Consider the following 14,532-nt stretch of genomic DNA (forward strand, 5'->3'; position numbering starts at 1 on the left):
GGAGGGCACATATTGCATGGAGCAGTGAGCATAGTGTATAAACAATGAATCTTGAAACACTGAAAAAAATAAAATAAAATATATAAAAAAAGAAAAAAAAGGAAATAAATTAAAAATACAGCTTCCCTATGACCCTGCAATTGCACTCCTGGGTATTTACCCCAAAGATACAGATGTAGTGAAACGATGGGCCATCTGTACTCCAATGTTCATAGCAGCAATGGCCACGGTCGCCAAACTGTGGAAAGAACCAGGATGCCCTTGAAGGGACGAATGGATAAGGAAGATGTGGTCCATATACACTATGGAGTATTATGCCTCCATCAGAAAGGATGAATACCCAACTTTTGTATCAACGTTGACAGGACTGGAAGACATTATGCTGAGTGAAATAAGTCAAGCAGAGAGAGTCAATTATCATATGGTTTCGCTTCTTTGTGGAGCATAAGAAATAACATGGAGGACATGGGGAGATGAAGAGGAGAAGGGAGTTGAGGGAAACTGGAGGGGGGGATGAACCATGAGAGACCATGGACTCTGAAAAACAATCTGAGGGTTTTGAAGGGGCGGGGGGTGGGAGAGTGGGGGAGCCTGATGGTGGGTATTTTGGAGGGCACGTATTGCATGGAGCACTAGGTGTGGTGCATAAACAATGAATTCTGTTACACTGAAAAGAAATTAAATTTTAAAAATAAATAAATAAATAAGATTTACCAGTTCAAATGAAACAAAAGAAAAGAAAACAAGAAATACAGTCCTATTTTCCACATACCTCTTGCTGACTTGAGTGATTAGGAACATGTTTTTAAAAAAGATAATTTGTGTGTTGGCAGTGTTAAGGAAAGATCAAAATACTTCCAGGATTCAATGGCAAGGTGAATCCCTGAGTCTAAGTTAATAGGCAATATGAGTTGTCTATAAGTTTTAGATGGAGAACACAAAATGCTCAGGTTGAAATGTGATATTGTGTTTTTTTTTTTTAAATATATTTGACAGAGACACAGCTAGAGAGAGGGAATACAAGCAGGGGAAGTGGGAGAAGGAGAAGCAGGCTTCCTGCTGAGCAGGGAGCCCAGGGTGCAGGGGCTCGATCCCAGGGTCCTGGGTCCCAGGGTCCTGGGATCATGACCTGAGCCGAAGGCAGATGCTTAACAACTGAGCCACCCATGTGTCCCGTTTTGTTTTGTTTTTGTTTGGATTTTTGGAGAGGACAGAGGGGGAAGGTATTAGAAAAAGATACGTTTTATTTAAAGCACCTCTTATCTCATCCTAGACCTAAGGCAGAGCCTAACTAACAGTTCTAAAGATTTTCCACAGGGTTTTAGAAGAATAGCGACCAGATGCAATTGGTGCGGAAGAAGTAATTCAGCCCCAGGTGAGAAAGAGACACTGAAGATGCTGAAGATGGACCATTAGGGCCAGGACCCTAAGTCATGGGATGGCAGACTCAGAATAGAATTGGTAGGGGAGCAACTGGCCTCTGCCTGTACCAACTGTAGAGGCTTGGGGATCCCAGAATTAAAATGGACTAAGGCAGATAGACTACATAATGAGTCCTAGATGTCCCAAGAATGGGCTCCTTAGCCTCTTTTTGCACCATATTGTCCGTTTCACTAGAAGGATGAGTAGGTTTATAATGAGAGGAAGATCACAGGACCTAAAATCGTTCCAGGATGTGGAGTATCTCTGAGGAGCAGTTGGACAAATAACAGTTAAAGTGAAATTTAAAAAAATCAGGATCAGTAGCAAATTTAATCTCTCTGAGCTCTGCCTCTTCCATTACGAACATAGAGAAATCAGATGCATATACATTTTCCATGTCCTTAGGCTTCAGGGTTTTGGAGAAATGAGCAATCTCTCTCAGCGTCCACTGAAGTCCCAGCGTGAGGAAATAAGGATGTGGAGGGAAGGAAATATGATCTAAAGTCAGAATTGAGACTGAAAAAGAAAAAAAGGATATAACAGATGACCCCTGGACTCCAAGCTATAAGGAAATTTCCAATTAAGGTCCACAGGATACTGAGAATCATTTGATCAGGCAACTCTTGTCTCTACTTGGAAATGAGGCCAAGCTTTGCTTGCTTCCAGCTTTGCTTCCAGCTGAGACTTCCACCCCAGAGAAAAGAGAAATCTTATTTTCTAGGTCCTGTTCCAGAAACAACATTTATGGTTGTAGTGACTAGGGTCCTTCCCATTCTATTCTGAGAACTAAATAAATAAATAAATAATAAATTTATATATGTGTGTGTGTGTATATATATATATATATATATATATATATAAATTTCATATATATTCTTTCTTGGCTCCCTTTGACCCCAGACTGCCAACTTACTGAAATGAGCCAGGACTTTTCAAAGCTTCTATGGAAGAATCCATAAGCAGCAGAACATAATAAATGCATATACCCCTGAGGACACAAAGGATAGCGGGATATAAGTAGATAGCTAAAGCCAGAATTTCTTTGAAGCCTCAGGTTTAATCTTAATTACATGCACACATTTTACATTCTACTCCTTAAATATCTTTTTTTTAATTTTTTTAAGATTTATTTATTTATTCAAGAGAAAGAGTACACATGCATGCATGAGTTGGGGGAGGGGCACAGGGAGAGAATCCTCAAGCAGACTCGTGGCTAAGTGTGGAACCCCAGGTGGGCTGAATCCCACAAACCAGAAATAGGGTTGGTGGCAACCCCTACCAGAACTTTCCAGTTGTACATTGATTTGCTTTCAGGTAGGTGATTGATGCAGCTGCTCCCAAGCCTGTAATGGGGTCTCAGTGGGCCTCAGGTGTTTGGGCACTGATGGAGTTTGGAGGGACAAGAGTTGGACACTCAACCAACTGAGACACCTATGTACCCCAATGTTTTAAAAAGATAACATCTATAAGTAAAAGTGATGCTCCAAGATACTAAATCAAGGGACACCTGGGTGGCTCAGTCACTTAAGCATCTGTCTTCAGTTCAGGTCATGATCCTAGGGTCTTGGGATAGAGTCCCACATTGGGCTCCTTGCTCAGCAGGGAGCCTGCTTCTCCCTCTGTCTACAACTCCCCCTGCTTGTGCACTTCCTCTCTCTCTCTCTGACAAACAAATAAAATCTTTAAAAAAAGATACTCTATCAAATTCATCCCACAGATCTCTGTACCTCCTAAAATCTGCAATATACATATACAGGAACTAGGACTTCAGTTTTTTAAGACACTGGCTGTGAATTCTATTGAGCCACACAACACAAACCCTCATGACAGACTGTGAAGCATTATAGGGTCCAAGCAGCATAAACTAGAAAACTGAGGTCCAGTGAGGGGAAGAGATTTGCCTCTGAGAAAATCCTCACTAATTACTAGGAGCATCTGAATGTAACAAAGAACCCTCTTTTGTCTCTCTTCTGCATGTGAAGGTGGCCTATATCTGAGGTCTATGGAGGGAAGGGGCAATTAGGTCAGTTCCAGAGCCCATGCAGAATCCCCCATGCATCTGAGTGAACCAACTAGTGAGGAAATGAGCCACTTCAGAAGTCCAGAGCAGGACTGGAAAGCAAGGCTGGAGCCTCAAAAGGAAAACTGTGAAAAATTACGTGCAAACTCCATCAGTGCCAAAACACCTGAGGCCCACTGAGACAGCATTACAGGCTTGGCAGCAGCTGCATCAATTACCTACCTGAAAGAAAATCAATGTACAACTGGAAAGTTCTGGTAGGGGTTGCCACCAACCCTGTTTCTGCTACTCCACACTGCCTGTGTTCGAGTGGCCACCTGATCTATAGCACAGAACAAACTCAGCTAGGATTCTAAGTTTAGAGACAAATTTCCTCCACTCAGAATAGGAACAGGCAAAGAGAAGAGAGGTCACTGAGGACACAGCTGACAAAAGGTTCTGGGAAAACCACGAATTATATATGCCTCGATTCAAGCCACTATACCACTTCCTAGCTGTCTAACCTTAAATAGATCTTTTCCCCCTGTAAGACTCAATCCTTCACCTAAGATAGAGTTATTACTATTATAATAATAGATGTTAATTATTTTATAGAATAAAAATGGAAGAAAAAGAAGAAAGGTCATTGCCTTCAATGCAGAATCCACAAATCATAAAGACTTTACCAAGCCAGAAAAGCTTCCTGATTTAATGGCTCCCTTATCCGTACCTCCAGGGCAATTTCTACTACCTATTTAGCCCTTAATAAGAACAACAAACATTTGAGTGTCTCCTATACACGAGACACTTTACTTATTTGAGGATTAAATAAGACCACAAAATCTCTGAAATTAGTTTGATTACCATTTCACTAAGAAGATTTAAGTCCCAAGAGGCTAAATGAGACATCCAAGATCACACAGCTAACTAGGACAGAATTTGAACCCAAGGCTGACACTAAACCCATACTTTAAACACTATACATCACTTCTTTTTTTTTTAAAAAGATTTTATTTATTTATTTGACAGACAGATAACACAAGTAGGCGGAGGGGGGGAAGCAGGCTCCCCACTGAGCAGAGAGCCCCATGTGGGGCTCAATCCCAGGGACCCTGAGATCATGACCTGAGCTGAAGGCAGAGGCTTTAATCCACTGAGCCACCCAGGCGCCCCTATACATCACTTCTATACACAACCTGAACTTCAAGGGTGTTTTATTCCATGTGGGAAGAGCGCGGTATTGCATTTACTTGTCTCTCCTTCTATAGGTACAGACAGGACAGAGATGGTACTTAACAGTCTAGAGATTTTTCCTGAGACACAGTAGACTTTCAGTCAACAGTGAATCAGTCAGTGAATAAATGAATGAATGGTTGCTCTGAGATTTCACCTTTCTTACGGAGTTCAGTATCTTGAAGGCAAGAGGCAGGTAGAGTTAGAGCCCCTTGCTGGGGTGGAGCCAGGCAAGGGGTTCTCAAAAATGTAACTCATGGTGGTCACACTGCCCCTTAGTGGCACCTAGGTAACCAAGAGCCCTCTGAAGAACCTCAGGCTTTAGAAGTGGTGTTAAGTGCAGGACTGCTGTAGCAAAACATGTTCTCTCCATTCCCTAGGTGTGCACACACTCACAAAGGTAAACGGAGAAACTGTAGGCCACATTTCCCTTTCCCAACAGGTCTTGTGTGTCCTCGAGCTATGACTTCCCATTGTTGCTTGTTATTTATTACTAATGCCAAAGAGGGTGCTTCCTTTCCGGTCAGTTTCCTCTCTGGTCATTGGCCAGAGTTCCAGGGTGGGCCCAGAGCTTTTGTCTATTCCTTCCAAGGAGTCCAGCTCCTTCCTCCTAGGCCCCAATTCCACCAGGAGGGCCTCCCTGAATAATGGATCTCAAAGGCCAGTAAGAACGGACTTCTTCTCTTATGACTCACTCATTAAGTTAGAGAGAGGGAAAAGATAGTATTCCCCAACAGCATGTGAACACATACTTCTGTGGATTCCCATCCAGATCTGACTTGGCCCTGAGAGTGCCAGATTGTCAACTCCTTGTTTGAGTTCAAATCTTTTTCCCTTTTTCACCCATGGAGTCCCAGATCTTCCCCAACTTACCTCACAGAACATTAATGCTCCCTCCTTCCTATGACAGCCCCTCAGAAATATCAAGACAGAAAACACATCTTCTCTTAAGTCTTCTAGACCCAAACAGCCTCATTTACCCAGGCAGAATATTACAGTGGGAAAACTATAGTTTTGCAGAGTTGTATTTGAAACTCCATATTATAACTTACTAACTTATATATATTATAACTTACTAAGTTATAACATAGTATAACTTACATAACCTAGAGTATGTTCTTTTACTTGTCAGAGGCAAGATCTTTGCAAGGATTAAAGCACCTAGCCAAGGCTAGTTCATATTAAGTGGTCAATAAATGGTATTTCTCAAAACAACACTGATCTTCCAGATGAGAAGTCATGAACTCACTGGTTTTCTCCCTTTCCTCTCTCCAGCCAGTATGAATGCTTCAGAGTCTCTCAAAGGTTTTGTTTGGGAAGTAGTTGCTCTCACAACTAGCACACCAGATGTCCAGGGCTCCCTACCATCTGAGCTTCATACAGAACAACACCCACAGTACACAAATCAAACCAACACGAACAAAGAATTACCATGCCTTGTGGCTTTTTGAAGTTAATAAGCCTCTTTGTTCAAGAATTTTTCTGCCCTAGGTTCTAAATGATGCCTTCCTCACCCTCCCTCCACAGTTACCTCCCTCCAATGAAAATGAACAAAGCCCCAGTGTTGAAGGCAGGGAATGGAATCATTTGGCTTGAGAAGGGTAATGTGTAGAACAAGGGGTCTGGGAAGGAGTCTAACAAGAGGCCAAAGGAGCCTTTCTTCCTTTCCCTCCACAGCTCTGGTAAGTTCTTAAGACAACAGAGGGACTCAGAGGGCAAAGGAAAAAGAAGGCCTAGAAAATCCAACAAGGTAACATATCCTAGGTAATATCAGACCCCCACTTACCAGAAACTGGTAGGCAAATAGGATAATGACCCACCTGAAGGGATGCAAACCCCATTTTGCTGGTCACAGACAGCACGTTCCCTTGGCCCCTGGAAAGTCTTTGAATGCTGAAAGATTCTGTGCCCCCCCACCCAGGTATTAGATTATATATAGCATTTCCCTTCTGATAATAGTGACTCCCCATGAAGGGATATCCCTTGCATTGGAGATGGGAATGACACATCAGCATTATTTCCATGGCATGAGTGCAAGGTATGAAGTACCCTCATAATGCATTTAGCACTCCCAGTGGTGTCCTAAGTCCCAATATTCTTCTGAAGGAAATGCACATAGAGGACAATACCTCAGAGAGAATAAGTTTGTTTCCTTCTACTAGGAAGAAAACAAAAAAGTGACAGAGGTCATGGGGTACAGTGACTAGAATGCAGCATTGAAATCCCAGCCAGATATTGGATAGATACACTAAGTTATTTTATTTCCGAGTCTCATTATTAAAATGGGGAAGAGATCACTTGCATCTTTCAGAGTTGAGAGGAAGGTTCCTTGTGTTAATATTTTTAGAGCATGTAACACAGAGTCATACTCTGCTTGCTTCTCTTTTCTACCATGTTCAGGACCAAGGATAGGATTAATTGGAGCCATCTGTGGTGCAGGTTGCCAAAGTTAAACTCTGCCTCCTTTGTTATTAAGGCAGGGGTCAGCCTTTGTTTGGAATTATCTTGGAGGAGCATGTAGGAGAAAAGATTCCCAAGAAGTGGGCATTGTGGAGGGAACTACTGGGAGAAATAGAAGAGACTAAGAAACAAATAGTCCATCCCTTACCTGGTCAAACAGCTGTTTGCCGGTGGTGTTGGGCTGAATGGCAAACTCCAGCTCTGCGTCCATGGTGGTCACACGCACATTGATCTAGGATGAGATCAAAAGAGGCAAGTTAGTTGTCTGGCTCTGAGCTTAGCAGAGCATGGGACAGGTATATTGTTCAACCACAGAAGAAGGAACTAGGGTTCTAAGAATCTGAGCAGCTTAGATATTGGTGGGAAGGAAGGGAGAATACTGAAATAAACAAAAAATAACTAGGCCCTGGCTCCCAACCAGCTTATGAAGACAAAAAACATAGTCAAAGAGCAATGCTTACCAAGGGGCAAACACATAAATGCAAATCAGCCTACTTTCAAGAGGAAGCAAGTGCTGACTGTACTTCTTCCAGGAAGCCTTCCCCACCTACACCAGCCAGCTCTAGGCCCAAAGCATTCTCTTCCCACCTCTGATCCACAGCCTGGATTATCTACAGTACTTGTCTTTGCAGACACAAGTTAAGGGGAAGATAAAGAACATTGGGTTCCAAGCCTAGCACTGCAACTGTCTCAATCTACAACCTTGGATAAGTCTTATCTCTTTCCTGGGCCCTAGTTCACCTCCTCTGTACAACAATAGTAATGCAGGGGCGAGGGTGTCAATTACACTAGGTGATGACCATTTCAATACTGGTGTCTATGGTTCTATATACTGACTTGCACTGTTACTACATCTTGCTTTTATGTTTCATTGGTCTCTCTAAGCACAAAAGAGAGAGGGGGCCTTACCAAAGGTAGGTGTGGGTGGCACAGAGATGCTACAAAAGCCAAGTCAGCAGAGGGGAAAAAGGAATGGGACAGGTCCCAGTGAAACTAATAGGTAGCCACACACACAATTTTATAACCACTGGAAAAAGTACCATCTGCTTTTTTTTTTTTTTAAAGATTTTATTTATTTATTCGAGAGAGAGAGAGAGAGATCGATCTCAGGTAGGTAGAGAAGCAAAGGCTTAACCCACTGAGCCACCCAAGCACCCCGAAAAGTACTGTCTGCTTTTACAAATAGATCCCCTAGATGATATTGATAGCTGAAATTTCATCAATAGAGATTTGTTCTTTTAGCTGAAAACTTGGTAGTATTGGTAGCAGTAGGAGCAATATGCAGTAGCTTTCATGTTTGGAGACTTGCTACTCACTAGGTAATTCATGTGCACCATCCCATTTAATATCAACAATCACCTTGTGAAGTAGAGAAAGGTATCTCCACATTGGGAATGAAGAAATAAATATTTGTCTGAAGTCATATCATTAGTAAAGCAGAAGACAGGGTTTGAATTCAGATCTAAGTCCAAACCTCAATTTAAACCAATACACTAAAACTTTTATACATCAAAGTGCAAAATATTCCCCATGAGAGGAAATAAAATATTGATTATTTAAATTGTGGGACATTTTTCATAAGTATTCTATATAGTACGGCCACAAACTGGCTTGTAATATAAGGTCATATAAAATATTTTGAAGATTGGGTGCCTGGGTGGCTCAGTGGGTTAGCCTCAGGTCATGATCTCGGGGTCCTGGAATTGAGCCCCACATCAGGCTCTCTGCTCAGCAGGGAGCCTCCTTCCCCTTCTTTCTCTGCCTGCCCCTCTGCCTGCCTCTCTGCCTACTTGTGATCTCTCTCTGTGTCAAATAAATAAATAAAATCTTTTAAAAAATATTTTGAAGACTATTTCATGCCCAGGGAAAATACTTCAGTAATATTAAACAAGGAAGGGTAAGCAGCAAGACTACATGAGCTCAATTATATAAACAGTATGTACAGAGAGATAATTATTGGAATCATGCCCAAGTACTAGTCAGGCTTGGTTTTTGGGTGGTTATGAATGTGTTCTCTATTCTTTGAATTGAAAAAAAAAATGAATCTACATTTTCTAAGATGCTTATATACTACTTACACTATTGGTTGAGACTAAAAAAAGAATTAAAATTAAAGAATTAAATTAAATTAAAGAATTAAATTTAAAGAATTAAATTAAAGAATTAAAATTAAAAATGCAAATCCCCATGGAGTAGGTAAGACATAAACCTAATCAGTCTTTGACATCTCTGGGTCTTTCCTGAGCGTAGGGGTCAGTTAGTGGGGAAGAGGGGGCCAAATACCATTTTGCCAGCTGAACAATTCTGATGAGGACCAGGCCTGGGGAACAACTTTGTAAATAAATATCACTAGGGAGTCAGGGAGGAAATCTATTTCAAGATAGACAATGGGACAGGAAAGGCCCTGAAGGCAGGAACAAGTAAGGCAAATTACCCCAGAGGGGGACAACAGGCAAGGTTAGCCACCTTGACTTGGTGTTATCCTAGGCTTCCTGCCAATCCAGTAACCCTGTAGAATGGGCCTTCATAAGGTAGTGAGAATGAAGCCCAATGGGCTGGAATTTGGCCTCAACATCTAGCCTCATATCACCCTTGAGCTGACGCAAGGGAGACCTCAAAACACCAATGACTGAGGAGGTAGGAAAAAGTGGAAAAGAGCCAGTAGGGCTTTTAATACACTGGACTTCATTATCACCTCAAGGTTTCTGTCTTACTTTGAGTTACCTCTCCAGTACCCAAGACTCAATAGGTACTCAGAAGATGGTTAAATGAGCAGTTGTAAACATGGGAATATAAGAAATACAGAGATCAAGTATAGTCTAAAGATCCAGAGGTGGGAAGATTTAATATCTTATCTTTTTACTGTGCCATGGACCCTTTTGGGCAGTCTGATAAAGTCTATGGACCAACCCCCTTTCAGAATATATGTGAATGCATGAAATAAAGTGATATAAAGAAACCAATTATATTGAAATAATTATAAAAATGTGTGCTTTTTATGGCATTAAGTAATTGCCTAGCACTGTATCTTAGTAGTTATTATTAGTGTAATTTTAACATTATGTTGAGCATAGAAATATTTTGAGAAATCTATAATACAGAGAATTGAGTAATATATTGAATTGCCAAATCACTATGTTGTATACTTGAAACTAATATTAACACTGTGTACCAAGTATACTTTAATAATACATTTTTAAGTTAATAAAATAAGAATAAAACCTCAGCAAAAAATTGTGATATAAAAGTTTCTAAGATTTCCATTAGTGACAAAGTCACTGGTACTGCCATTTTTACCACTTCTTTTTTTGTTCATATTCATTTTTTTTTCATTTTATTATAAACAGATGTAACTCAGAAACAGCCAAATGGAAAACATGCACAGGACAGGGTAGGCAGGGGTTTGAGAGATACAGAGCATCCTGCCTTCTCCAGCTGGGCACCTTCCTAGTACCTCCATGCTTTTATCAGCTCTAAGGCTCTCCCCATTCTGTCATTTAGGGTTTTTTGTTTTTTTATATTTCACATTTTTTTATTAAGTTCAATTAGCCAACATATTAGGGGGTTTTTTGAAAAATAAAAAAATATATTTTGTTTATACACCAGCAAGTTGGGCTTGCTCATTAAAAATAATTATATTGGGGCACCTGGGTGGCTCAGTCAGTTAAGCGTCTGCCTTCAGCTCAGGTCATGATCCCAGAGTCCTGGGATAGAGCCCCACATCAGGCTCCTGCCTCAGCAGGAAGTTTGCTTCTCCCTCTCCTACTTCCTCTGCTTGTATTCCTCTCTCGCTGTCTCTCTCTCTGTCAAATAAATAAATAAAAGCTTTTAAAATATATGTTTATTAGCATTTTAATTTTTTTGTCCTTGGTCTATTTTTCTATTGGGCTGTTCTCTTTATCTATTAAGTAATTAGTTATATCTATTATATACTAAGGTCATGGTTGGACAAATATTTTTTCCCAGTTATTTGTGTTAGATCTTCTAACATTTTTTTCCTATAGTATTTTGTACATAATTAATTTGTCATTATTTTCCTTTGTAGATTCTGGGGCTTGTATCTTTCTTTTCTTTTTTTATTTACCATGTTCAATTAGCCAACATAAATACATCATTAGTTTTTGATGTAGTGTTCAAAGATTCAATAGTTGTATATAACACCCCATGCTCATTACATCACTTGCCCTCTTTAATATCCATCACCAGGCTCACCCATATCCCCACACCCCTCCCCTCTGAAACCCTCTTTTTTTTCCAGTAGTCCATAGTCTCTCATGGTTGGTCTCCCTCTCTGGTTTCTCCCCCTTCATTTTTCCCTTCTTTCCCCTAATATCCTCCATGCTATTCTTTATGTTCCACATATAAGTGAAACCATATGATAATGCTCTTTCTCTGTTTGACTTATTTTTTTTACTTATTTCACTTAGCATAATCTCCTCCAGTTCCAACCATGTCGATGGAAATGGTGGGTATTTATCCTTTCTGATGGCTGAGTAATAGTCCATTGTATATATGAACCACATCTTCTTTATCCATTCATCTGTTGAAGGGCATCTTGGTTCCTTCCACAGTTTGGCTACTATGGATATTGCTGCTATAAACATTGGGGTGCCCATGGCCCTTCTTTTCACTACATCTGTACCTTTGGGGTAAATGCCTAGTAGTGCAATTTCACTTATATTCATACTTGAAGGAGGTCCAAATCTCAGTGAGAGGTTAGTACAAACAGATATGTAATTTTTCTCACCCCACTCTCATAGATCTTTCCCACTTCAGATTATATCCATGGACCCCTATGGAGGCCTAAAAATTCCAAGTTAAGGAGCTCCCTATAAATTTATTTCAATTCACCCAATATTAATGGAACAAAACATTTAAGGAACTATCATTAGAGTAGAGCTCTAGGACCAGTCCTTGACCCCGAGGCACTTATTGAATAATAGGAAAACTATACTATACAAGGAAGACCCTGAGAAATGCCATAGCAGAACAAAAGAAACATTTTGTGGCGATAAGAAACCACAGTTCAAAGTGATATTTGCACTGGTCCACAAGGATAAGCTGTATTAAAGAGAGAGAGAGAGAGAGAGAAAGAAAGAAAGAAATATAGAAAGATTGTGGGATGGGGGGAAGAACATCCAAATGTCCCAGGTAGAGAAATCAGTATGTGCAATGGCCCAGAATGAGACAGGGATAGAGATGGCCCATTTAGAAGCAGATCTACTTCAGGGTGAATGTGGACTACACAGTGAAGTGTAGGCAGAGAGGCTGGGAAGGTAAGTGGAGGGCCTTGAGGTTTATACTAAAGAGCTGGGCCTTAACCTATTGGAAGGCCAGCCATCCTTGAGGCTTTGAGCAGAGTGGGGCAGACTCAGAATGATGCTTTTTGAAGAAAGTGCCCAGGGAAGAAACTGATGAAAGAGGTAGGATTCCAAGGAAATATTCCATAGTCTACGAGTTCCCTTTATTTCACACTATTGGGAAGAATTTTCAAAGTAAATAAGCCAGTGTTAATCACAGATCATATTAATCACAGGTCATGCCAATGTAACATCTTTAGGGTCTAGCTCAGAAGTCCAAATATTTAAGTCAGATATTTGTTAAAGAAATGTTTCTTGAATAAATCAGTTGGTAGAAAAGGACTTAGCCTGGGTTAGGAATAAGAATGTCATACACACTAGTGTTGTCTATGCTTCCTTCCTCCTAAATAGAGCATGACCCCAAAACAAGGGCTCTTCTAAAATCTAAAGATGTCTAGATGAAACCAAACTGGAACCTACTTCTCCAGAATTCCTGTCCAGGGTTTCTGCCATTTCCACAGTGGCTATTACTCTAGGGAGAATAGTCTAATATCTCCTGAATTTCACTGAGGACAAATAATCTTAGGTTTAAAAAAATAGAAAGAAAAGCAAACACAAAGGGACTTCTATTCTTGCCACCACTTAACTCAGAAGAAAATGTGAGTCATGAGGACAGGGTCATTGGTCTGTACTCTCCTGTTTTCTGTATGTCAGAGGTAGAGGGGGAATAAGGGTAATACACAGCTGGGGCTTGAAGGTGATAGGTAGAACAGGTGTCTTGTTCAACGAAGATCCCTTGTTCTCCCTTAGAATAATCTGGAACCCAAGTGTGTAAAATAAGCTGCATGCCCAGACCCACTGATACACAGGGCCCACTGGACTCTCACCCTAGTACATAGGTACCCACTGCCTTCCTTTGAGGTCTGTTCTCTGCAATTTCAGTGAGAAGAGGGTGATCTTGTTTGGGAGGCAAGAACCTGAAAATAAAACCTCTGAAGTCAGCAGAAATTTCCTGGGAAGCCCCTCAGCTTGGCAGGAATAGAGGAACTGGCCTGGGTGGGGTATCATTTCAATATGTGAGAATTAAATCCTTTTCAAACCCTGTCCCTGAGGATCTAGCCGCAGTCTGAGTTTAAAGACTGTGTCTCTGGAGAACACTAAGGGTTTAAGGAACAAGAACAAAAAGTTTGGGTGCGGTAGGGACGGTGTCATCCTCTCATACACTAGCCTTCCCACCTCTAGCCCAAGAACAATAAATATACTGTTATTTACTGAAAAACTGAACACAGACACTTTCCACACCAATGCCCTTCACTGGAGACTAACAAACAAATCTTAGTGTTCTGCCATCCAAAGCCCTCAACAAACTGGGATCTCTCCTCTGTCCCCAGGTGGCTGATCAAGAAAACAAAAATAACCAGGCCAGATGCTGCAGCAGCTGGGGTACTTTGGAAAGAAGGGACCAACCCTCTCTTTTCCTAGAGCCAACAACATCAAGGTAAGCAGTAGCCCAGACCACACAGTGAGGAGATCAGGGCAATGTTTCCCCTCATTTGTCCAATATCGCTGAACTTCAAGATGGCTTTCCCTGGAAAGAAATTTGGGGGAGGCAGAGGAGCAAGTAGAGAAAGTTGAATAACCACAAGTAACTTGCCTGAAGAATGGACATGTAAACCAGAAAGAATTAAAATTACAGGTGGTGGGTATTAGAGAAGGCACAGATTGCATGGAGCACTGGGTGTGGTGCAAAAATAATGAATACTGTTATGCTGAAAATAAATAAAAAATAAATTAAAAAAAATTACTGGCCCCACTTCATGGATGATGAAACTGAAATACACAGAAGCAGGTGACAGAAGGATAGAAATGAACACTTACTGAATACCAACTATGTGCCAAGCCCCATCATCCACAGCCCCACTTTATATCACTGAAGCCAAATTTACTCAGCCATCAAGTGAGGAAGGTCTTCTAGACATTCCCAGAGCTCCTTCCATGACTTCACTCCTCTCTCTGGTCATGCTGGTTTCACTGCTGTCTTCAGACACTGCCTTGGCAACTCTTTTGGCCAAGGACCAAACACTCGGCATTGGAAGCCTGAGCACATCTGGGAAACAC

The 14,532-nt window shown here is 41.1% G+C and overlaps 1 protein-coding gene across 1 annotated transcript in view; it reads right to left on the reverse strand.

The window, feature by feature from the left end:
- The window catches only part of MSN (moesin), an 81,015-nt gene that overhangs the window by 25,960 nt on the left and 40,523 nt on the right, over positions 1–14,532 (reverse strand). The window contains exon 2 of the mRNA XM_044236060.1: positions 7,263–7,346. Within this exon, the coding sequence (XP_044091995.1) occupies positions 7,263–7,346 (84 nt within the window). The remainder of the gene's footprint in view (positions 1–7,262; positions 7,347–14,532) is intronic.

Source organism: Neovison vison, chromosome X, assembly GCF_020171115.1.
Source record: "Neovison vison isolate M4711 chromosome X, ASM_NN_V1, whole genome shotgun sequence".
Lineage (NCBI taxonomy): Eukaryota > Metazoa > Chordata > Mammalia > Carnivora > Mustelidae > Neogale > Neogale vison.